At 42.6% G+C, this 25,153-nt stretch overlaps 1 protein-coding gene across 4 annotated transcripts in view; it reads left to right on the forward strand.

Annotated features, from left to right (window-relative positions):
* The window catches only part of LOC139262310 (armadillo-like helical domain-containing protein 4), a 221,193-nt gene extending 211,795 nt beyond the window's left edge, over nucleotides 1–9,398 (forward strand). For all 4 annotated transcript variants that reach the window (XM_070877467.1, XM_070877468.1, XM_070877466.1 and 1 more), the window contains exons 6-8: nucleotides 2,780–2,811; nucleotides 3,680–3,814; nucleotides 6,054–9,398. In XM_070877467.1, coding sequence (XP_070733568.1) covers nucleotides 2,780–2,811; nucleotides 3,680–3,814; nucleotides 6,054–6,122 — 236 coding nt within the window. In that variant the 3' untranslated portion in view covers nucleotides 6,123–9,398. The remainder of the gene's footprint in view (nucleotides 1–2,779; nucleotides 2,812–3,679; nucleotides 3,815–6,053) is intronic.
* The last annotated feature ends 15,755 nt before the right edge of the window (nucleotides 9,399–25,153 follow it).

Consider the following 25,153-nt stretch of genomic DNA (forward strand, 5'->3'; position numbering starts at 1 on the left):
GCCAATTTTGTGCACTGCAAGCTCCCACAAACAATTGTGATAATGACCAGTTAATTTGTTTTTGTTACGTTTGTTGGGGGATAAATATTGGCCAGGGCACCAAGAATAATTCCCCTACTCTTTTTCGAAATAGTGCCATGGGATCTTGTACATCCACCTGAGAGAGCAGACGTCTCTCTGCATTGGTTTAATTTCTCATCCGAGAGGCAGCACCTTTGACAGTGCAGCACTCCCTCAGCACTGCACTGGAATGTTAGCCTGGATTTTATTGCTCAAGTCTCTAGAGTAGGACATGAACCCACTACCTTCTGACTCAGACGAGAGTGCTACCCACTGAGCCAAGGCTGACACCTGTTAAATGTCTTATGCTTTGTTCATATCTGATACAGTATGCATTTATTCAAATATTTTACAGTTTATGTAGCGATAGAACAGGCCACATCCATATTAATATCCACAGGGTGTGGAGTAATGCCAGAAAGTAAAATGTATGCAATTCTTACCATGAACTATATAATGAGTCTACTTGGTCATGAGGGCAACGCAAACATAGTGATTCAAGTTGTTAAGTATCTTCCTATATATGCTTTCTTGAGTTTATGTTCCTTGACTGATGGCTAAAGACACTTGAAGTACAGTAGCATTCTGATACCAAATGACAAAGTTTAAACATATAGGTTAATACTCTATGTACTCCACATCCAATTAATAAAGAATTGGACGTCAGTCAATATGTCCTCTGAATTTATCAAACCATGCATCATATAACTATTTAGCAATTACTATACAGCAACTTTCATTAGGTAACTGGAAATAACTGGATTTCAAAAACATCTGCATTAGAGCAAATTGATAAAGAATTTACAGTTTTGGCCACAGAATTTGTTGTAAACTTGTGCCATAATAATGGTGCATCTACGGTGTACGCCATTATTCTAGTATGGAAGTTCGAGGAAATTATGCCATGAGTAACTGTTTTTATTTATTCATTCATGGGATGTGGGCATTGCTGGCAAGGCCATCATTTATTGCCCATCCCCAATTGCCCTTGAGGTGGTGATGGTGAGCTGCCTTCTTGAACCACTGCAGTCCATGTGGTGAAGGTACTCCTTCAGAGCTGTTACGGAGTGAGTTCCAGGATTTTGACCCAGCAACGCTGAAGGAACAGTGATATATTCCCAAGTCAGGATGGTGTGTGACAAGAAGGAGAACTTGGAGGTGGAGGTGGTGGTGTTCCCACATGCCTACTGCCCTTGTCCTTCTAAGTGGTAGTTGTCGTGGATTTGGTAGGTGTTGTTGAAGAAGCCTTGGCAAGTTGCCGCATTGCATCTTATAGATGGTACACACTGCAAACACGGTGCACCAGTGGTGGAGGGAGTGAATGTTTAAGATGGTGGACGGGGTGCCAATCAAGCAGATTGCTTTGTCCTGGATGGTGTTGAGCTGCTTGTGTGTTGTTGGAGCTGCCCTCATCCAGGCAAGTGGAGAGTATTCCATCACAATCCTGACTTGTGCCTTGTAGATGGTGGAAAGGCTTTGGGGAGGTCAGCAGGTTTGTTACCATTACCTATGCCACTCTGTAATTTATTTAAAATGAATGGATTTGCTGCATAGCCAGTGTTCACGTTGGTGCCACTTAGACTGAAAAATAATGGCGCCGGAGTCCTGGCAGCAGTGTGATTTATATGTTTATTCAAGATGGTTGCTTCTGATGCCTCATTATTCACACTTCGTGCACACAAGATCAATTCAAAGAGAATCCCCATACCCATTATAAATGGAATCACAGTTACCACTTCTCTCTTCAGGAACATCGAGTTCAGCACAGCAGGCAATAAGTCATCGATCAAAACACTCTCATTGAGTTGCATCATTTGCCATTGTAATCATTCCAATTGAAATAAACAAGTGGTTAATGGAATATTTCATGTTATTTTATTGCTGTCGAGTTCAACACTTCAGTAGTATCACCATAAGAACTAAATCGCATGTTAGCTCATCCCTTATGGGTGTGCTAAATTCTAATTATTTCCATATCAGTATCCTGATGATGATTCATGCAGGCATAGTTTCGAATCGGATCACAGTGTATAGTTATAATTGTGATCTTTGCTATACTGTACGTATGGGCAAGTAAACAGATAGTAATAATCTGATTCACATTGTGTAGAACAGCGTGCAGTATCTCCCTCAGGAATCTAAGTGTTGCCTCAATAAAGTATAACAGAGTAAGGAATGGCAGACGAATAACAATGAGTGCTTATATATCCCATTAACTTTCTCCATTCTATATTAAGTGAGGTAGTGAAATCTACTTATAACTCTGATGGCTCTTAACTATACATTGAAAGACTAATTGATTTAATAAGAATCACATAAGGGCATCTTTACATGTTCTTTTGCAGGTGGTTCTCAAAATGGGTTCTACCTTAAAGAATTAAATGAGACTCAAAAATCTTTGTGGTAATTTAGGCATTTGAGAGGGAGTAAATATTACAATCGGCTACTGGTAAGCATCTTGATAACTATAATCTATCAGTATATTAATAGATTAGGGTTTACGGAACCTCGAAGGCAATCAGAATTAATTCCAAATTACAATCGACAGGATCAGTACATTAGCTTTTGGCTGATCCACCGCTATGGTCACTGCAGTGTATGTTAATGAGTTCTCCAGTGAATTTTGGCATAAGTTAAACAATTTCACCATTCTTTAATGTTTGTATCAAAAGAATATTTATTCTCTGTAACACAACTATTTTCTTCTACTCCTTTTCAGTTAGAAGCTGGCTGGAGAAAATCAAAGACAAAGTAAGTGCCTCAAATGGTTTTTGGGCCCATGTGACCTATTGACTTATTCCATGTTTTACTTCAAAGCTGAGCTGTCTCTTACTTGGATTCCCTTTTATTTTAGCTGCCAGTCTATTCACATACTCTCTCTTTGCCCCTCTTATTTCCTTTCTCACTTCCCCTCTCAACTTTCTATATTCAGCCTAGAATGGTTCCAGGGATGAGGGATTCCAGTTATGTGGATGAACTAGAGAAGCTGGGTTTGTTCTCCTTGGAGCAGAGATGGCCAAAAGGAGATTTGATTGAGGTGTTTAAAATCATGAAGAATTTAGATAGAGTAAATAAAGAGAAACGGTTTCCAATCGCTGAAAGATTGATAACCAGAGAGCACAGATTTAAGGTCATTAGCAAAAGAAATAAAGGCGACATGAGGAAAGACTTTTTTACACAATGAGTGGTTAGGATTTGGAATGCACTGCCTGATAGGATGGTGGATACAAATCCAATAGTAGCCTTCAAAAGGGAATTGAATAAATTGGAGAAACAATCGCAGGGATATGGGGAAACAGCGGGGGAGTGGGACTAACTGGATTGCTCCTCGAAAGAGCCGGCACACACTCGATGGAATGAATGTACCTCCTTCTGAGCTATATTATTCTATTCTGTAACAGCATCACCATTATTCCTAATGCATAATCCGGGCCAATGTGTTTTAGTTTTGTGAATTTACATAAAGTAATTTACATAGAATCTGAAAGGGGTTATCTATCTTTCTTGAGAATTTGATGAATAATGTTCAGAAAAAAAGATTTCATCATCCAAAATTAAACTGCTTGTGAAGTTGTGACTAATTTTTAAGACACACATTTTAAACCTTTTGTTATTCCAGGCAGGATATATGTCCGGGATGCTAGTGCCTGTAGCAGTTGGTGTGGCTGGAGCACTCTTCATCCTAGGAGCTCTCTATAGTCTAAAAGTGATGAATCGAAAGAGGAAAAGTGTTTTCAAAAGACGTGAAACAAAGGTAATGGCCAGGGAAATAATCTGACAAAATCTACAATATATACTCACCTACACAGTGTAACAGTTCAGATCTCTGCTTTTTCATCTTGGATCATGGGTTTGAGCCCGCGTATTGGATATCACTTTGATCAGTCATTCGCATTTTTAAAGCTTCATTAGTTTGAGTCAGGTTATGATATTCAACATTTCATCTCAAATGGAAGAAAACACTAATTTATTCGACAAATAAACTGAGTAAGCACATAAAACTGGTAGGTCAGGCACAGATCTTAACAAAATTCCCCCTTCACCTCTACTGGTTTGTGCCACAAGACTTTTTAATCACACTCTTCCTACTCATAACTTGAATGCAAGACAGAGAGCCATTTTATCCCCCTTTTCATCCTATGGAGATTGAATCATCCTCTGTGCTCAGGTTTAAGGCTTTTCTGGTGACAAAGATGCCTTGAATTGTTTGTTTATGCTTATTACTGAGCGTTAAGAACAGGATTTTCCACACTGCTTAAGGCACTATCTCTGTGGCTGTAGCTTATATAGTTTACCATTCATTGGTAAACTAAATTAAATTGTGAAATTAAAGATCTAAATAACTCGAAATGAATTGTCACATTTACACACACAGCTCTGAAATAGTAAGCAAATTAAAAACAAACTGTTGTATGCCTGACATAGGAATAAGTATACACTATTCATTATACTTACCTAGGTACACAGGGAATTAGCAATATACAAGACCAGAAAAGCCCTTTGTAGCCCATCTGCCCAGTTCCAATGTCTATAAAATTGCATATCACATCTATCAAATATTTTTTCCAGGTACTTATCCAATTGTATCTCAAATTTGCTGATACAATCAGACTCCATTGCCTCCCTTGGCAGTTAACTCCATATACGTGAAAAGTAGTTAGATCTAAACTGCCTCTTCATTTCCCCATTTTAAGTTACTGATGTTCACCTTTAAAGTGGTTCAAGCCCCACTCCAGAGACTTGAGCACATAATCTGGGTTGATACTTAAGTGTAATACTGAAGGAGTGTTGCACTGTCAGAGATGGTATCTTTTGGATGACACATTAAACTGAGGCCCCATTTCCCTTCTCGGGTGAATGTGAAAGATCCCATGGCACTATTCTAAGAAGAGCTGGGGAGCTCTCCCTGGTGCCCTGACAAATTGTTTGTCATTTAACCAATATTACAAACAGATTATCTGGCCATTTATCTCATTGCTTTTTTGTGCCCTTTGCTGTGCACAATTTGGCTGCCATGTTTCTCTGCATTACAACTGTAACTGCACTTCAAAAGTACATAATTGGCTGTGAAGTGATGTGGAATGTCCTGAGGTTGTGAAAGGTGTTATATAAATGCAATTTCTTTATCTTCCTTCTTTGAGTTACTAGCAGCTTGATGTTGGAGTTTCTGTATTAATGTTGGTGTGAAGTTCAAGTCACTTTTATTTATTCTCTACCTGCTATTTTTCATATTCTGATATTTAGCCAGTGGCTCTTAGATTAACTTAATATGGTGCTCTGTGTGTCAGTGTTAAAGTTAAATTATTAAAAACAGATTATTCTTAAGAACTTGAACATTTCAATTTCAATAGACCCAACTTAATTAAAAAACATATCGCTGTACACTTATACAATTGGGAGCTTTGTAACAGGGACATTTTAGGGATGATTTTCTTGGTTTGTGCTACTAGTGGAAGGCCATGCCCACTAGCAGTGTATATTGGGAAATGGAGGGTGTGTTGCACACAATTTTCCATCCATTAGAGTTGACTTTTTTAATTGCCGGCTTCGTTAAGTTGGAGAACTCTTGCCTGGTGACTTTAAGTCCCACTCCAGGCCTTGAGCACTTAATCGAGGCTAATACTGCAGTGCAATACTGAGAGAGTCTTTTGGATGAGACTTTAAACTGTTCTCGTCCCATGACGATAAATCAAAGATGAGCTGAGGAGTTCTTCTGGTGTCCTGCCAATATTTATCCCTCAACCAACACCAAACAGATTGACGGATCACTTATTTCATTGCCATTTATGGGACCTTACTATGTGCAAGTTGACTGCCAAATTCCCTACTTAGCAATAGTAATTATACCTAAAAATGAGTTACAGTTACAAAATGTTTGGGACATCCTGAGGATAAGAAAGTGCATTATTAACTGCAAGTTTTTATAAAATTCTTACGTATTATACAGATATAATAGTTCAAAGTACTGCTAATGTCTTTCTTTGAAATTGCAGCCTAGAGATTTCACCAGCATGCAAGATCGGGTGATGTTATTAGCTGACAGTTCAGAAGATGAGTTTTAAGTATGAGCAATGATCCTTTGATGCAATACGAATGTCTGAAGCTGCACTGGAGTCAGGGGATGCAGGATGCCACTGCTATTTGCTACTTGCTGTTTCTGTTTCAAGTGCTTTTTCTTTTAATGTTGAAAAGTTATTAAGGTCGCAGACGTTACTTGTGATATATTGTAAAGTTTTGTTTGATAGAAATTTATTTCACAGGAGCAGCCTCACTTTGATTTCACTATAAATTCATTCTGAAGAATTGGAATGACCACATGTTATGTGATGATGTTTCTATAACCAATAACTGCTTGGTTGCTGTAATATTAAAACTGCAATTTTTGCTTTTTGTTACCAAAATTCTCTGAATGCTTTTGGAAACCATGCTACTGAGAGACATGATTTCCTTAAACAGTCTTTATCGGGTAGATAATGAATTTGTAACAATTTTAAACAATGCTTGTCCAACTCCTTTTATTTTTCTACATTGGTATAAAATTCAAGAAAAGAGGCCAAAGATACAAGCATGCCGCCAATGACTATCCGAGGCTATGCCAGATTGTTCATTTTTTTTTTTAAGGAGTGCAATGCCCTCAACAGTGGAAGAGCTAAGAATCAATGGGATCCATTGTATAACTGACAGGCAGGTTTGACTTTGGATAGCCATTAATTGAATATAGATTGCAGGGTGACTGCTATGTACGGTGTCTCTGTCCCGCTGTTACGGTTTATAACTGGCCCCTAACAGCCAGAGTTCCCACTAAGTTGTGTGCACAGCTGCGCAGTTGTCCGAGAGGTCCTGCGCAGGCCACTCATCAGCTTTTACATTGTAGATACGGCGCATGGGCAAAACGTTGAATGGGCCGCACATGGGGGGAGGCAGGCTGCGCAGGAGGCAATGCAGCTTATGGGGGACATTGCTAACAGCTAAATATTTGTGCTGTGACTTAGAAGCTCAGCTCCGCCTTTGCCAGCTCAGTGATAAATGCAGAGGAAGTGAACGTCTGGGATAATCTTTCCATCCCTTCCTTGCACATCGTCACATGCATCTGTAGCCAATGTTTGCTAGACTCAGAATACCCATGACTCGTTAGCACGGGTAGAGTTGTATCTTGTCAACCGAAAGTAATTGTGTTTGTCAAAAATTAGTTCTTGTTGTACATTACCAAGAACTCTTTCAGCGATGTGGTGCAACTTTTATATCTCTCATACTCTTCTTCTGTAAGTACATAGATGCCAACACACAAGGAGAGCTGTGGACAATAATGAATATATTATTGGTACTGAGATATATATAGAGATACAAAATATCGTACGCAGTCACAGTATGAAGTAGAATCCATCACTATCTGCCAATAGCCAAAACTTGCAACAAATCTCATGATTTTTTAATATTTTTATTTAAATTATCTCTTCCAACATATTTTTTTTTCAATGCTATTAAATCCCATATATAATACCAAATTTGATATACATCAGGTAGGAATGAGTAACTTGATGAAATAAAAATAAAGTGGTCGAAGTATGGATGATTTTAATCTCTGCAATGAAGTTGCTACAGTTAAAATCACATTAGGTTTAATAGTGTCTGGAACTTTAAATAATTAATTAAATCAATACATGCATTATGAAGAGAAAAAGTTTTTTGTCTGTTTACATTGTCATTGTCTTACCATAGCAGTCCGGATATAAGCAGCATTAAAATGTCTCCAACCACACATGGTACTATCTGCTGACTGGTAACTGGCTGCAGAAACAGCAACAAAGCCAGCAGCGGGAATTTTAAAATTATGTCTTGAGGAAAGGTGCACGAGTCTGAGGTCTGTTGATAGGTGGTTTGATTCTTAGTCGTCATGTAATGGGTAGGCATCCTTATTTCAATCAGTGTCAGCTTAGTGTGATTGAAACCTAAACAATCGCCATGAATATTTCCTTACATTAGCACTCCTAGAAAGTAATTAATTGTGTAAAATGTTTGAGATATTTCAACATGATAAGGTGCCCTTTAAATGCAAGTATGTATTTTAGGTGTGTATCTATCTACTGTTGAGTTTCTAGGTCTTTGCCAATTAACCCTTTCACTCCTATGTTCTGAAAGATTCGACTCGACCTGTATTGGTGACCGTATTATATTTTAATCAGTGTAAATGAGACTTGATACATTACAGCATTAAGCAGTAGTTAAACAAGGTGCAATCAAGATTTATATTACCTGTTACGCCCTGGGTAGTAGATGCGATCTCCACGGGTCAACCCCCGTTGACCCTGGCCTCTAGGCTCCCTTGTCTGTTCGGTGTGATGCGTGTGGATCCTTCGCTGACCCGAATCCCTCCTCAGCTCATCTGGTGGATGTTCCTAAGCTCTTTGCCGAATGCCTCCCTAACCTAAGTGTTTGAGAGACCCCTTCTTATACTTCTTCCCAGCAAAGTCTATGGGGACCAGTTTACCCAATCATTGACTTACATCTGAAACTCCCTGCCCAATTTCAGGGATGCCACGTACCTAATGATCCCATCTGTCCATATCAAGTCATCATCTTGTGACACCCTGACATCATCTGTTTTTGACCCTTGGACCTTTATCAGCTCATTAACATACCAATGGCAGGACCTTGCTCAGAGAAGATGGTGATGTCCCTGTAATCAATTATTTCAATTTGAGACGGAAAACATTGGACTCCCCTTGCCTCTTATTTCAGTCACTGGAATTCCACTACCTCCTTCAGTCCTTTCCCACAGACATGTCTGTTTTTATTAATAAGTTTGCTGAGAAGAGCTTTTAAAATGTTGGTCAAGAAGATTAGTCAAGAGGGCCCAGCACCTGCATTTCTTCCATTTAAAAAAATTTACCAGTTCTAACCAGGACATATTACACTAGTTTTAAAAGCGTGATTATTCAAGCATTATTGTGCATGGCGTATCAGTTACATAATACAAACTTGAGACTACAACTAATAATACTTATTTCATGTAGTCCAGTTTTTTTTTAAATTTATTCGTTGCCAATCTTTCCAATTCTTTGTCAGATCACAAACGCCAGAGGTCACCTTGCACACATCAAGGATCACCCTGCGCCAATGCTCTTAGCCAAAAGGCCTAGAGCCCAAGCACCGTTCCTGGAAGTACTGCAATACCAGGTTCGTGCCATGGAGATGGATGGGTCAGGCCCCCCCACACACCTCCGTGGAGGTGGATTTTTTATTTTATTTTTTTGAAATTCGTAGCCAATCGTTCCAATTCTTTGTCAAATCACAAACGCCAGAGGTCACCTTGGGCCCATTCAAGGATCACTCTGCGCCAATGCTCTTAGCCAAAAGGCCTAGAGCCACTGCACCGTTCCTGGAAGTACTGCAATACCAGGTTCGTGCCATGGAGGTGGATGGGTCAGGCCCCCCACACACCTCCGTGGAGGTGGATGGGTCAAGCCACCCCACCCACCTCCTATTTCCAAAAAAGCAAGCATATACCTTCCTGATCCAGGGAGAACCACCTTGGGGTTATGGTGGTTACTCCCCTGTCAGGTCAGTTACGCGTGATCTTAGCCAAAAGGTATTTCATGTAGTCCAGTTAGTTAGTAGGGAGACTCTGAAATGAAGAATTCCCCCTTTCTCACACTACCTACCTATCAATCTGCCCATTCATCCACCCACACCTTGAACTGGTTATGGAGAAACAGATTAGAGGTAGGAGCTCAGATTTTCTATTTCCATTCAAATTAAATTAAGAATGGCTGTGAATGAAGGCAAAGCTGAACAGTCGCTGAGCGTGCTGCTTGAATGCAATTATCTGTGGTCAGCTCATTAGCATATTTATTCTCAGTTCCAGGTGCAGCTTTGGCCTGATTGGGGAGGTGGGGGAATAAGAACATAAGAACATAAGAAATAGGAGCAGGAGTAGGCCATTGGCCCCATGAGCCTACTCCGCCATTCAATATCATGGCGGATCTGATCATGGGTTCAGTTCCACTTCCCAGCCCACTCCCCATAACCCTTTATCGCTCAAAAATGTGTCTATCTCTGTCTTAAATATATTCAATGACCCAGCCTCCACAGCTCTCTGGGACAGAAAATTCCACAACGAACAATTCTCAGAGAAGAAATTCCTCATCTCAGTTTTAAATGGGTGACCCCTATTCTAAAACTATGGCCCCTAGTTCTAGATTCCCCCATGAGTGGAAACATCCTGTCTGCATCTACTTTATCAAGCCCCCTCCTTTTCTTATGTCTCAATAAGATCACCTCTCATTCCTCTGAACTCCAATGGAGTATAGGCCCAACCTGCTCAACCTTTCTTCATAAGTCAACCCCCTCATCTCAGGAATCAACCGAGTGAACCTTCTCTGAACAGCCTCCAATGCAAGTATATCCCTCCTTAATTGAGACCAAAACTGTACATAGGACTCTAGCTGTGGCCTCACCAATACCCTATACAGTTGTAGCAGGACTTCTCTGCTTTTATATTCCATTTCCCTTGCAATAAAGGCCAACATTCCATTTGCCTTCCTGATTACTTGCTGTACCTGCATACTAACTTTTTGTGTTTCATGCACAAGGACCCTAAGTCCCTCTGTCCTGCAGCATTTTGTAATGTTTCTCCACTTAAATAATAATTTTCTTTTTTATTTTTTCTGCCAAAATGGACAACCTTCCACATTATACTCCATCTGCCAAATTTTTGCCCACTCACTTAGCCTGTCTATATCCCTTTGCAGATTTTGTGTGTCCTCCTCACAATTTGCTTTCCCACCCATCTTTGTATCATCAGCAAACTTGGCTACATTATACGTGGTCCCTTCATCCAAATCATTAATATAGATTGTAAATAGTTGAGGCCCCAGCACAGATCCCTCTGGTACCCCACTAGTTACTGTTTGCCAACTGGAAAATGACCCATTTATCCCGACTCTCTGTTTTCTGTTAGTTAGCCAATCCTCTATCCATGCTAATATATTACCCCCAACCCCGTGAACTTTCATCTTGTGCAGTAACCTTTTATGTAGCACCTTATCGAATGCCTTCTGGAAATCCAAATACACTACATCCACTGGTTCTCCCTTATCCACCCTGCTCGTTACATCTTCAAAGAACCCCAGCAAATTTGTCAAACATGACTTCCCTTTCATAAATCTCTGCTGACTCTGCCTGACCGAATTATGCTTTTCCAAATGTCCTGCTACTGCTTCCTTAATAATGGACTCCAGCATTTTCCCAACGACAGATGTTGCTGGTTAAAGAACATTAGCATGGATGATGTGGAATCTGTATGGGTGGAGCTGCAGAATACCAAAGGGCAGAAAATGCTAGTGGGAGCTGTGTACAGACCACCAAACAGAAGTAGTGAGGTTGGGGACAGCATCAAACAAGAAATTAGGGATGTGTGCAATAAAGGTACAACAGTTATCATGTGCGACTTTAATCTACATATAGATTGGGCTAACCAAACTGGTAGCAATACGGTGGAGGAGGATTTCCTGTGTATTAGGGATGATTTTCTGGACTAATATGTCGAGGAATCAACTAGAGGGCTGGCCATCCTAGACTGGGTGATGTGTAATGAGAAAGGACTAATTAGCAATCTTGTGCGAGGCCCCTTGGGGAAGAGTGACCATAATATGGTAAAATTCTTTATTAAGATAGAGAGTGACACAGTTAATTCAGAGACTAGGGTCCTGAACTTAAGGAAAGGTAACTTTGATGGTATGAGACGTGAATTGGCTAGAATAGACTGGCAAATGATACTTAAAGGGTTGACAGTGGATAGGCAATGGCAGACATTCAAAGATCACATGTAGTGTCTTTGCACCTTGTTACAAACTCACACGAGGCATGTATATATCAGACACAGTCACTCTGTGACCTTCACTTTATTCCCAGGACCAAGGAGTGCTGACCTAGGGTGGGACCTCCCCTTTTATACCTGGAAACCCAGGTGAGGAGTGTCTCCCACAAGCTCATCCCCTGTGGTCAGGGTGTGCATTTCAAGGGTACAAGTACAGTGTGCATGAGTTACAGTTACATAACTATTGTCATTGCAAGATGGATGAACTTCAACAACTGAACATCCCTGTCTGGAGTAAAAATAAAATGGGGAAGGTGGCTCAACCGTGGCTAACAAGGGAAATTAGGGATAATGTTAAATTCAAGGAAGAGGCATATAAATTGGCCTGAAAAAGCAGCAAACCTGAGGACTGGGAGAAATTTAGAATTCAGCAGAGGAGGACAAAGGGTTTAATTAGGAGGGGGAAATAGAGTATGAGAGGAAGCTTGCCGGGAACATAAAAACTGACTGCAAAAGCTTCTATAGATATGTGAAGAGAAAAAGATTAGTGGAGACAGACGTAGGTCCCTTGCAGTCAGAATCAGGTGAATTTATAATGGGGAACAAAGAAATGGCAGACCAGTTGAACAAAGACTTTGGTTCTGTCTTTACGAAGGAAGACACAAATAATCTTCCGGAAGTACTAGGGGACCGAGGGTCTAGTGAGAAGGAGGAACTGAAGGATATCCTTATTAGGCAAGAAATTGTGTTAGGGAAATTGATGGGATTGAAGGCTGATAAATCCCCGGGGCCTGATAGTCTGCATCCCAGAGTACTTAAGGAAGTGGCCCTAGAAATAGTGGATGCATTGGTGATCATTTTCCAACAGTCTATCGACTCTGGATCAGTTCCTATGGACTGGAGAGTAGCTAATGTAACACCACTTTAAAAAAGGAGGGAGAGAGAAAATGGGTAATTATAGACCAGTTAGCCTGACATCAGTAGTGGGGAAAATGTTGGAATCAATTATTAAAGATGTAATAGCAGCGCATTTGGAAAGCAGTGACAGGATCGGTCCAAGTCAACATGGATTTATGAAGGGGAAATCATGCTTGACAAATCTGGAATTTTTTGAGGATGTAACTAGTAGAGTGGACAAGGGAGAACCAGTGGATGTGGTGTACTTGGACTTTCAAAAGGCTTTTGACAAAGTCCCACACAAGAGATTGGTGTGCAATCTTCTTCTTTAGTGACAGTGATTGTTTTATGTTCCTCCCTCCCTATAGCCCTTTGATTATCCATTATTGGGATATTTTTAGAGTCTTCTACTGTGAAGACCGATACATAATTTTACATTCTATGATTCAAATTCAAATTTCAAATTTAAAAGGATATGGGTGTTTAAAAGTAAGTGGCAGCTTAAGGAAACGAACATTGTTGGGCTCTATTGGAAGCTTCGCAAGGCATTTGAACGCATTACAGCCTTTGCCATGGCTGAAGGGGGGACAGGGGAAAGAACTGACAGGTAAAAATGAAGTTAAAGTGACATGCTTTCATGTCAAGATGATGTCATTGCAATTTCATTTAAATATTATAATGGTCCACCTGCCTGTTTTAGGTGGGAAGTTCCTGTTTCCATTAAATTTAGCACTGGAATTGTGTATGATGTGAAAAATGGACAGAGGTCTGGTGTGATTGATCTGCATCCCATTTTATGATCAGTAACATATGCATAATGTTTGAAAGTGAGTTTAATTGATTGGAAAATCTATCCTATGGTGGCGAAGGAAGGCTTTCAGATTATCGGGACAAATTTTGGAGCGGGGGTGATGTTCAGATGGGATTGGCTTCATTCAACCTAGATTGGTATCAGTTTCCTGACTGGGTGAGGATTTAAATTAGTAAGTCAGGGGAGGTGATAGTTAACAGGGCCAGAAAGAAAGAAAATTACTGACATCAATAGCAGAAAGATCAAATTAGGACAGCAATGTTTTGAAGAATTACATATATGCAGGACCTGTTTTAAGATTTTTCAACATGTTTCCCTCCCGACAGCCAGACTGATTGACACGGTAGCTGCCTGTTGGGCGGGAAAGCAGCTGGTGAGCGGATGTCGGAGGTCACGGAGCGGGGGTGGTGGCGATCGCGGGGGAGTCGGAGATCGCGGAGGAGGAGGAGGGAAGAGGTGAACAGCTGGAGACTGCTTGGGGGTGGTGAACAGCTGGAGACTGCTGGGGACCGGGGGGCGAGGAGCGGTGAGCAGACAGAGATCGCGGGCGGGGCGGGGTGTGTGGCGATTAGGGAGCAGTCCTATATCATTGGGGAGTTGGGCATTGTGGGGTCCACAAAGAGTTTAGCTTGGATATGCAAACTGTGGCACTGCAGTATTTTACCACAATTCTGTCACTTTTTTGTGAAGTGCAGTTTCAAAAGAACACCCGTAAAAAATATGAAAAGGTCAAATACCTTTGCTAGACCATGCACCATTTGCCATTTCATGCATTTACCAGCCCACTCAATCCACAGAGAGGCATTTAATGTTGGGTAGAACATTTGACAAACTAAAACTGAAATTTCTTGTCAATTCTGAAGGTAATTGAACAAAGATCCAGGATATTGATCCAAGTTATAACTGTGACGAGTGACATTCCTCAAATGTTACAATCCAAATGGCTTCGGAACCATTATGTTCTTCAAAGCATTTGGTCATCTATGTCTATCCATATTGTAACAGCATTCAGTGCTGTTCTTAACCAGATATTTATTCTTTTGCAACCACTCAGTCCATTCACAAAGTTACTTGCACATCTCATAGTGATTATACAAAGTTTATATTGAACGTTTTTCTGAACAATATACCATCGTATTGGAATGAAATATCTACTGTTATTGACTCGTGAATGACAAATGAAAAGTGATGATGAATTGATACTGGTTGCCAATTTCGCCGGAGCTGCTTCTGCTCTGTCAATGTAACTTGGCTGGACGCGTGGCAGAAACAATATTGTTTGTGCACGTAAATAGAGTTCCCGCTGCACTTTTGGTGATGTTAAGGCGACAGATCTGGAGCAGCTCCAAGGCAAATCCCGGCCATTGCTTTATTGTGGCTTCCATTTTACAATATGGGCAGAGGGGAAGCGAAAAAGTTGAATCTAGAGATTCCTATGACCATGGATACTAATTCATTCTCCTTTAATTGGCATTCTGACTGGATGTAATGTTTTGAGATGGCTACTAAATGGCCCACTGACTCGATAAAGACTGCAGGAAAAAGGGTCACTACTTATTCATGGTTTATATATGGAGAATAATGAATTGAGAAACACGCGATTCGGTTCAGCATGATTGAAAAAAATGCTTTATATTCCATCAACAAATAAATGGAATGATGGTTGCAGTAAATTACAGTATAAAATCGAGGAACAATGCGCAGTTGATGTTATAAATGCTCATGCCCTGCCTTTGCGGATAATTCCATTTCCTGTGAGAACTGATTGTAGAATGACGTTTCTTGTGCGTTTAAACTGTTATAATTTTAACCAGAAGAACAGTCATTGATGTAATTGTGGAATGTGACATTTCATTTTTATTAAAATGTAATAACAAACACTGCTGTTTCATTTTCTTTAACTTTCAATTGCAATTGAGGATTCATGAGTTTTAATAGAGAAAAGTTCACATTTGTTAGTCAAGTCAACCTTGTAGTCACGTGTAGGCCAGAACAGGTAGGGGTAGCAGGTCCCCTTCCCTGAAGGACAAGAGTGAACCTGTTGTGTTGTCACAACAGTCCAGCAGCTTTCATTATTTTGGTGCCATATTGAATCCAGTTCCACAACATGCCATGATAGGATTTGAACACTCAAACCTCTGGGCTAGTAGTCAACACCATAACCCGTACAATACCATGCCCCGACAAAAAGAGAAAAAATCACTGAAACTGAGTGGCTATTGTTCTAGGCCGATTGTTTATGCCACCTCAATGGACCTTGTCATAACACATAGTAGCAACGATAGATTATTGTGATGTTTTCTTTGTATTCCTTTTCATCGTATTACCAGTACTACTGCATATGGTCCACGCCTCTGAGCCATACAGAAGGGTAGGTATCACTATAGCCCTGTAGACCATAAGCTTGGTGCCAGATTTGAGGGCCTGATCTTCAAACACTCTTCCTCAGGTGACCGAAGGCTGCGCTGGTGCACTGGAGGCAGTGTTGGATTGCGTTGTCGATGTCTGCCCTTGCTGATAGTAGGCTCCCGAGGTATGGAAAGTGGTTCATGTTGTCCAATGCCATGCCGTGGATTTTGATGACCCTGGGGCAGTGCTGTGTGGCGGGGTCAGGTTGGTCGAGGGCCTTCTGTATGGCTCAGAGACGTGGACCATATACAGTAGACACCTCAAATCGCTGGAGAAATACTACCAACGATGTCTCCGCAAGATCCTGCAAATCCCCTGGGGGGGATAGTCGCACCAACGTCATTGTTTTTGACCAGGCCAACATCCCCAGCATCGAAGCACTGACCACACTCGACCAGCTCCGTTGGGTGGGCCACATTGTCCGCATGCCCGACACGAGACTCCCAAAGCAAGCACTCGGAACTCCTACACGACAAGCAAGCCCCAGGTGGGCAGAGGAAACGCTTCAAGGACACCCTCAAAGCCTCCTTCGATAAAGTGCAACATCCCCACCGACACCTGGGAATCCCTGGCCAAAGACCACCCTAAGTGGAGGAAGAGCATCCGGGAGGGTGCTGAGCACCTCGAGTCTCGTCACCGAGAGCATGCAGAAATCAAGCGCAGGCAGCGGAAGGAGCGTGCGGCAAACCAGACTCCCCACCCACCCTTACCTTCAACGATTGACTGCCCCACCTGTGACAGAGACTGTAATTCCCGTATTGGACTGTACAGTCACCTTTAGTGTGGAAGCAAGTATTCCTCGATTTCGAGGGACTGCCTATGATAATGATTACCAGTACTGTTTAAACACAAGCAATTTAGCTGGATCTTCATCGCGCAAAGCAGTCTTCAGTTTATTGCTGTAAAGGCCTAATGAGGGAACGATAGCATGGTCGTTATGTTACTGAACTAGTAATCCAGAAGCCTGGACTAATCTCTCAGAGAAGCGAGTTCAAATCCCACCATGACAACTGGGGAATTTAAATTCAGTTAGTTAATTAAATAAATCTGGAGTAAAAATCCATCTGGTTCACAAATGTCCTTTAGGGAAGGAAATTTGCCATCCTTACCTGGTCTGGCCTATATGCGACTCCAGACCCATAGCAATGTGGTTGACTCTTAACTGCCCTCTGAAATTGGCTAGCAAGGCACTTGAGGGCAATTAGGGATGAACAATAAATGCTGGCCTTGACAGCAATGTCCACATCCTGCGAACAAATAGAAAAATAATGGAAAACTCAGTCTCAGCTAAAATCCATATTTCTCAGAGGGCATAGATTTAAACATTCAAATTTCTGCTGAAGATATTTTACATTACAGCGAGTATTCTCACTGACCACTGGACTGTCGTAGGTTCAATGGGATGTTAGATCAGAATTATTTCCTAGATTTTTTTTCCTCTTTCATTTCGATCTGCACCACATGATTAGATTTCTGTTCTGAGAACAAAACTTAGCATTTGTAAACCATGAGGAGACTTGAAGAGCGCATTAGCAACTGGCTAAAATTGAGGAACCATTGGTGATCCATTTGTACTATTGCGAGGTAGAAAATTGATTTACTGCAGGCAGTAACTTTGGACCTTGTTACAATCACAAAGTAATCTATTCCATCTTTCTCTATATCATGCGGGTAAAAAACTATTACCAGCATAGTAGCTTCAAAATTAAGGTTGGCATCATCTTAATCTATGTGCAATGTTAGCAAGCAGCAGATTATCAGCCTTCGTACTTCTATTTTCTTGATGTAGTTAAATCAATAATGGTTCTTGAAAAATGCAGTAAGCTTTACACATGGTACCTCATCGCTAACGATCAAAATTGGTTTAATTCAAATTGTAATATTTCAGCAAAGTAATCTTCAAAGGTGATAAAATTATATCATTGGTTACAAGGCGACAAGTATAAATTCAGATGAAAAATCAGAACTCCTAGACTACTAAGTAATTAGTTAGTAGTTAGTTATCATAAGTACTGAAGTCAGCTACATTGAATTAATTTGAAGCACTGATAACACTGAATTGTGGCATAATATAACACCAATATCATATGTTCCATGCAGATATGTGAGGCCAAATTAATTCAATTTTCATATAGTTTCAGATTTGGTTGTACCAGTCTTACACCAACATTCTGGTAAGGTTCATTATTACTATTATTGGAACTAATAAAAATGACAATCTAATGGACTGTGCCTTATGTCTTCTGGATAGGTTTATGGAAGTAACACAATTTGTAATTAAAGAAGAACTGTATATGAGTTAAGAATGTAGTGCCTCAAACATAATATTCATATAATATATTTATTAATTATATATTATATAATCTTCTCAAAATCCTGCTTTCAAAACTTTGCACACTCGAGGCACTATTCTTTGAACAGCACACTGATATTCCCTTTTGTGTCATTGCAATCACTACATTAAACACACTTCTAATTATAAATGACTGCATATCAAAAATGATGTTTGATAGTTAGAGAATAATGACACAAAATTTCAGAAAAAGCTTTCTGCTCTTCTATAATCAAATCTCTGTAAAATATCCGCATTTATTAGGAGGTGCTAACGGGAGGCGCCAAGCATGCCACTTTCGCCCCCAAGGTGTTTTATTTCCTATTTATCCATATACAAATCCGTGAAGATGTTGTGATTCTGAAGGATACAAATGTGAGTTATTCCAAATAAAGGTATGGGATAAATAAAGACCATTCAACCCATTTAGCTGATTAGTGACTGTTGCCATACTCAGTCTCTATCACTAAAACGCTAAATCCCAGATAATACCATAATGGACCAGATTTGATGTCATATTTTCTGAAATAATCTACCAATTGCTACTGCTTTGAAACCTTACTCCAGCAGTGGTCAATAAGGAAAAAAGGGAATAATTAGAGAGGATGCAAAATAGCAGTAATTAGTATGTTCTAATATAAATTACTTCTCCAAATGTTGTCTTGATTCATTTCTCCCTTACCCCATTAGTCAAACTGCCAATAAACAGTGCAAGTAGTGCTGGCAGCTTGCCAATTTTAATCAAATAAAACATAATACCAATATGGCTCATACCTCTTGCACATGCGATCGGGCACACAGAGCAAAACACTCTGCTCATCTCCCTCAATGAAGCTGGAAATCAGACATAGGTAATGAACCAACAAAGTTAGCTCTGGAAAGGGAATATTGCATTGTCAGAGGTGCCATCTTTCAGATGGAATGTTAAACCTGCTCGGGTGAATATAAAATATCTTGTGGCTCTATACAAAGAGGAGCAGGTGTACTGGTGTCCTGTCCAATTTTGTATCCCTCAACCAATGCCAGGAAGAAAAAAAATGACTGGTAATTTATCTCATTGCTGCTTGTGGGACCTTGCTGTGTGAAAATCGGCTTCTGCATTTCCCTACATAACAGTAACTACATTTTAAAATCAATACATTGGCTATGGAGCACTTTGGGACATTCTGGGAACATGAAAACTGCTGGAAAAAAATGCAAGTTCTTTCTTAAAATAAAGGCATCATGACTGCTGGCAGGGAAGCAGAGATTCATGTCCATTATTCTGTCTGATGATCTCAAGTTGTACTTTGAGTGGAATCCCTTGTGGTTCATGTATGGGGTATTGCTGTTGATTGGAGCAAGTTGATTGGAACTACTGATTATGCAGACATCAGTAATATCCTGGGCTTTGGGAAAACCTCTCATTAGAAAAAAACCCAGGGGAAAAAAGTTGTGTGCGTCAGTAAAGTTGATAGTGTCACCGGCAACTGAAAATAGCCGCAACGCTAAGGAAGCAAAATTCATCAGGGGAGGGGTGGAGATTGTTGACGCAATACTTACCGACTGTGCAACGCTGCCCTGGTGGTGTTACTGGAGGCGACCGACCCGAAGTTTCTCTGTAGGTGCGGTGTTCGAGCCTCTGCGGGCGAGGCGGTGGAGCTCGCAAGGAATTGTGGGCAATGAAGAGGCCTGAAAATTAAAGGGGCCATGCGCACTGGAGCAATACAAATTAAAATGAAGTGAAACATTGAAGTTTTTAGCCCTTTCTGTCTTAAAAAAATATTTAATATTAAAATGAAGTCCCAAACGTGAATATTCAGCTCTTCAAATTGAATTTCCTTCCTAATTTCAAAAACTGGATAAATGCCTCAGCACTAACACAAATAGCTCAGCAAGCCAGGGTAGGGCACTGAGGGTCTCTCACGCAGCACTCCATCTTTGTGCAGGGGGTCAACACTGCAAGACAGCCCCTCTACCCACAGGGGCCAGGAGGCCCTCCAAAAATAACAATGTAGGAGTACATCACCAAGGCTGTCACTACCAGCGGCGTTGCCCCCACCACCTGGCTCCAGTGCCCAAAGAAGCTTCATGACATAGAAACATAGAAACATAGAAAATAGGTGCAGGAGTAGGCCATTCAGCCCTTCGAGCCTGCACCACCATTCAATAAGATCATGGCTGATCTTTCGCCTCAGTACCCCTTTCCTGCTTTCTTTCCATACCCCTTGATCCCTTTAGCCATTACTAACTCCCTCTTGAATAGATCCAATGAACTGGCATCAACAACTCTCTGCAGTAGGAAATTCCACAGGTTAACAACTCTCTGAGTGAACAAGTTTCTCCTCATCTCAGTCCTAAATAGCTTACCCCTTATCCTTAGACTGTGTCTCCTGGTTCTGGACTTCCCTAACATTGGGAACATTCTTTCTGCATCTAACCTGTCCAGTTCCGTCAGAATTTTATATGTTTCTCTGAGATCCCCTGTCATCCTTCTAAACTCCAGTGAATAAAGGCCCAGCCAATCCAGTCTCTCTTCATATGTCAGACCAGCCATCCCGGGAATCAGTCTGGTGAACCTTTGCTGCACTCCTTCCATTGTGTTCCTAACACAGATGAGGCTGCACACAAGGAGGTTAAAGTAACAGTGACTTCAGTCTTTAATAAGACACTCCAGAGTGAGGAACAGGCCTTAGGGGCCGGCTTATACACAGTGCTCCCAAGGGATGCTGGGATCCCTTGGGACTTCAGGGGATGAGCTCCCTGGTGGTGGAACATGGGAGTGCATGCTTTACAGATACACAATATCGCTCCCCGCCGCAAAGTCAAAGTGAAAACTATTTACAAGGTGAGGCGGTCGGGAGCCTTTCTTTCCCTGGTGGACCGCCTCGGTACCAATGTCTGTTCTGGTGTGTTGGCTGTGCCCTCGCTGGGCTGGCGTGTTGTTGGCCCTGCAGGGCTGCCAGGTGAGCCTGGCCTTGCTGGGCTGTTGGGCGTGATGGGTTCGATTTCTGGTCCGGCGTGGTGTTGTTGATCTTTTGGGTGTGTGTTGTGGGCTCAAAAAAGGTGGTGTCTGCTGTGGGTTGTTCAGGGCAATCTGTGAACAGCAGCCTCGTTTCGTCCAGGTGCTTTCTGCAAATTTGTCCATTGTCTAGTTTGACTACAAACACCCTACTCCCTTCTTTAGCTATCACTGTGCCCCCGATCCACTTGGGACCATGTCCATAGTTTAGCACATACACAGGGTCATTCAGATCAATTTCCTGTGACACAGTGGAGCGACCATCGTTTACATTTTGTTGCTGCCGCCTGCTCTCTACCTGATCATGCAGGTTGGGGTGAACCAGCGAGAGTATGGTTTTAAGTGTCCTTTTCATGAGTAGCTCAGCCGGGGGCACCCCCGTGAGCGAGTGGGGTCTCGTGCGGTAGCTGAGCAGTACTCGGGACAGGCGCGTTTGGAGTGAGCCTTCTGTGACTCGTTTAAGGTTCTGTTTGATGGTTTGTAGTGCCCGCTCTGCCTGCCCATTGGAAGCTGGTTTAAACGGGGCCGAGGTGACATGTTTGATCCCATTGCGGGTCATGAATTCTTTAAATTCGGCACTGGTGAAACATGGCCCATTGTCACTGACCAGTATGTCAGGCAGGCCGTGGGTGGCAAACATAGCCCTCAGGCTTTCAATGGTGGCGGTGGTGGTGCTTCCCGACATTATTTCACATTCAATCCATTTTGAAAAAGCATCCACCACCACCAGGAACATTTTACCGAGAAACGGGCCGCATAGTTGACATGGATCCTCGACTATGCTCTGGAGGGCCAGGACCACAAACTTAGTGGTGCCTCCCTGGGTGCGTTGCTCAACTGAGCGCATATGCTGCATTGCCGTACACAGGACTCTTAAGTCAGAGTCGATACCGGGCCACCACACGTGGGATCTGGCTATCACTTTCAACATTACTATACCTGGGTGTGTGATGTGGAGATCCGAGATGAACGTCTCCCTGCCTTTTTTTGGTAGCACTACGTGGTTACCCCACAACAAGCAGTTTGCCTGAATGGACAGCTCATCCTTTCGCCGCTGGAACGGCTTGATTGGCTCTTGCATTTCATTGGGGATGCTGGCCCAGCTCCCATGCAGTACACAGTTTTTTTACTAGGGACAGCAGAGGAACTTGGCTGGTCCAAGTCCTAATCTGGCGGGCCGTGACAGGTGATTTTTCATTTTCAAACACTTCCATGACCATCAACAAGTCTGCGGGCTGCTCCACCATCAACAAGTTTGCAGGCTGCACCATTTCCACCCCCGTGGTGGGCAATGGTAGTCGACTGAGAGCATCCGCACAGTTCTCGGTGCCTGGCCTGTGGCGGATGGTATAGTTATACACTGATCGCGCGAGTGCCCACCTTTGTATGAGGGCTGAGGCATTAGTATTTATCCCCTTGTTTTCAGCGAACAGTGATGTGAGGGGCCTGTGATCGGTTTGCAGCTCAAATTTGAGGCCAACCGGGTACTGATGCATTTTCTTTACCCCGAACACACATCCTAATGCCTCTTTCTCAATCATGCTCTAGGCCCTCTCGGCTTTAGACAAGCTCCTGGAAGCATAGGCGACAGGTTGCAACTTCCCCGCAACATTAGCTTGTTGTAATACACACCCGACTCCGTACGACGATGCGTCACATGCTAGCACAAGTCTTTTACACGGGTTGTACAATACAAGCAGCTTGTTGGAGCATAAAATGTTTCTGGCTTTCTCAAAAGCAATTACTTATTTTTTTCCCCCATACCCAGTTCTCACCTTTGCGCAATAACACATGTAGGGGCTCTAAAAGGGTGCTTAACCCTGGTAGGAAGTTACCAAAATAGTTGAGGAATCCCAGGAACGACTGCAGCTCCGTAAGGTTCTGTGGCCTGGGCCCGTTCCTGATAGCTTGTGTCTTGGTGTCTGTGGGCCGAATGCCTTCCGCCGCAATCTTTATCCCCCAAAATCCACTTCTGTTGCCATGAAGACGCATTTCGACCTCTTCAGCCGCAGCCCTACGCGATCCAGTCGCTGGAGGATCTCCTCCAGGTTTTGTAGGTGCTCGGCGGTGTCCCGACCCGTGACCAATATGTCGTCCTGAAAGATCACTGGGTGAGGTACCGACTTGAGTAGGCTCTCCATGTTTCTCTGGAAGATTGCTGCAGCCGACCGAATTCCAAACGGGCATCTGTTGTAGATGAACAGTCCCTTGTGCGTGTTGATGCAGGTGAGGCCCTTCGAATACTCCTCCAGCTCCGGCATCATGTAGGTCGAAGTCAAGTCGAGCTTGGTGAACGTCTTGCCTCCTGCCAGCGTTGCAAATAGGTCGTCTGCCTTGGGTAGCAGGTATTGGTCCTGTTGCGAGAAACGATTAATAGTTACTGTATAATCGCCGCAAATCCTGACGGTGCCATCACTTTTGAGTACTGGAACAATCGGGCTGGCCCACTCGCTGAATTCCACTGGGTAGATGATGCCCTTGCGTTGCAGCCTGTCTAGCTCGATTTCCACTCTCTCCCTCATCATGTGAGGTACCGCTCGCGTCTTGTGGTGAATGGGTCGTGCCTCTGGGACCAAGTGGATCTGCACCTTCGCCCCGGAAAAGTTTCCAATGCCTGGTTCAAAAAGGGAAGGAAATTTGTTAAGAACCTGGGTACATGAGGCCTCATCGACATGTGATAGCACTCGGATGTCATCCCAGTTCCAGTGGATTTTGCCCAGCCAGCTCTTTCCAAGCAGTGTGGGGCCATCGCCCGGGGCAATCCAGAGTGGCAGTTCATGCACCGTGCCCTCGTAGGTGACCTTGACCATGGCGCTGTCCAGGACAGTGATAAGCTCTTTGGTGTACGTTCTCAGTTTCGTGTGGTTGGGGCTCAGGCCTTGTTGCACCACAGTCTCTGAAACATCTTTTTACTCATGATGGATTGGCTAGCGCCAGTGTCCCGGTCCATGGCTATGGGTAAGCCATTCAATTTTACATTTAGCATTATAGGTGGACATTTCGTCGAAAATGTGTGCACCCCGTTTACTTCAGCATCTGCCTCCTCTGAGGCTCGAAATTTCTTTGATCCACCATAGACCGATTTTTCTCTGCCACGTGATGGTTAGCAGGTTTTGCAGAGCTTGCAGCTTGTTTGCAAGCTCGTTGGAGGTTGTCCCATTGTTCCACACCTCTTGCAAACATACCCTTTGAAGCGGCATGAATAGGCTGAATGGAAGCCTCCACAATGCCAACAAGGTGTGAATTGCCTTGCATTCATCCTTTGTTGGGGATTCTGAGTCATCCAGGTCACCTGAGGCCTGCTGGCAGTTGCAGACTCGTGGGTTCTGTCCTGTACATTTCTGCTCGCAAACACAGTTCCAGTTAATTTATGAACATTGCTAGCACTTGTGTGCTGAGAGATTTGTTTGGTGTTATCACTGGTGGACATAAACGCCTGTGCTGTCGCAATGGCCTTACTGAGGGTCGGTGTCTCTACAGTCAAAAGTTTTCATAGGCTGGTCTCGTGACCAATGCCCAGTACCAAAAAGTCTCAGAGCATTTGCTCCAGGTACCATCAAACTCACATTGTCCTGCAAGTCGCCGAAGCTCGGCAACGTAGCTCGCCACTTCCTGACCTTCAGATCGCTGGCACGTGTAGAACCGATACCTCGCCATCAGCACGCTCTCCCTCGGGTTAAGATGCTCCCGAACCAGTGTACACAGCTCCTCATACGACTTATCTGTGGGTTTCACTGGAGCCAGAAGATTCTTTATGAGGCTGTAGGTCGGTGCCCCGCAGATTGTGAGGAGGACCGCTCTTCTTTTTGCAGCGCTTCCTTCTCC

This window comes from Pristiophorus japonicus, chromosome 4, assembly GCF_044704955.1.
Source record: "Pristiophorus japonicus isolate sPriJap1 chromosome 4, sPriJap1.hap1, whole genome shotgun sequence".
In the NCBI taxonomy this organism is placed as follows: Eukaryota; Metazoa; Chordata; class Chondrichthyes; family Pristiophoridae; genus Pristiophorus; species Pristiophorus japonicus.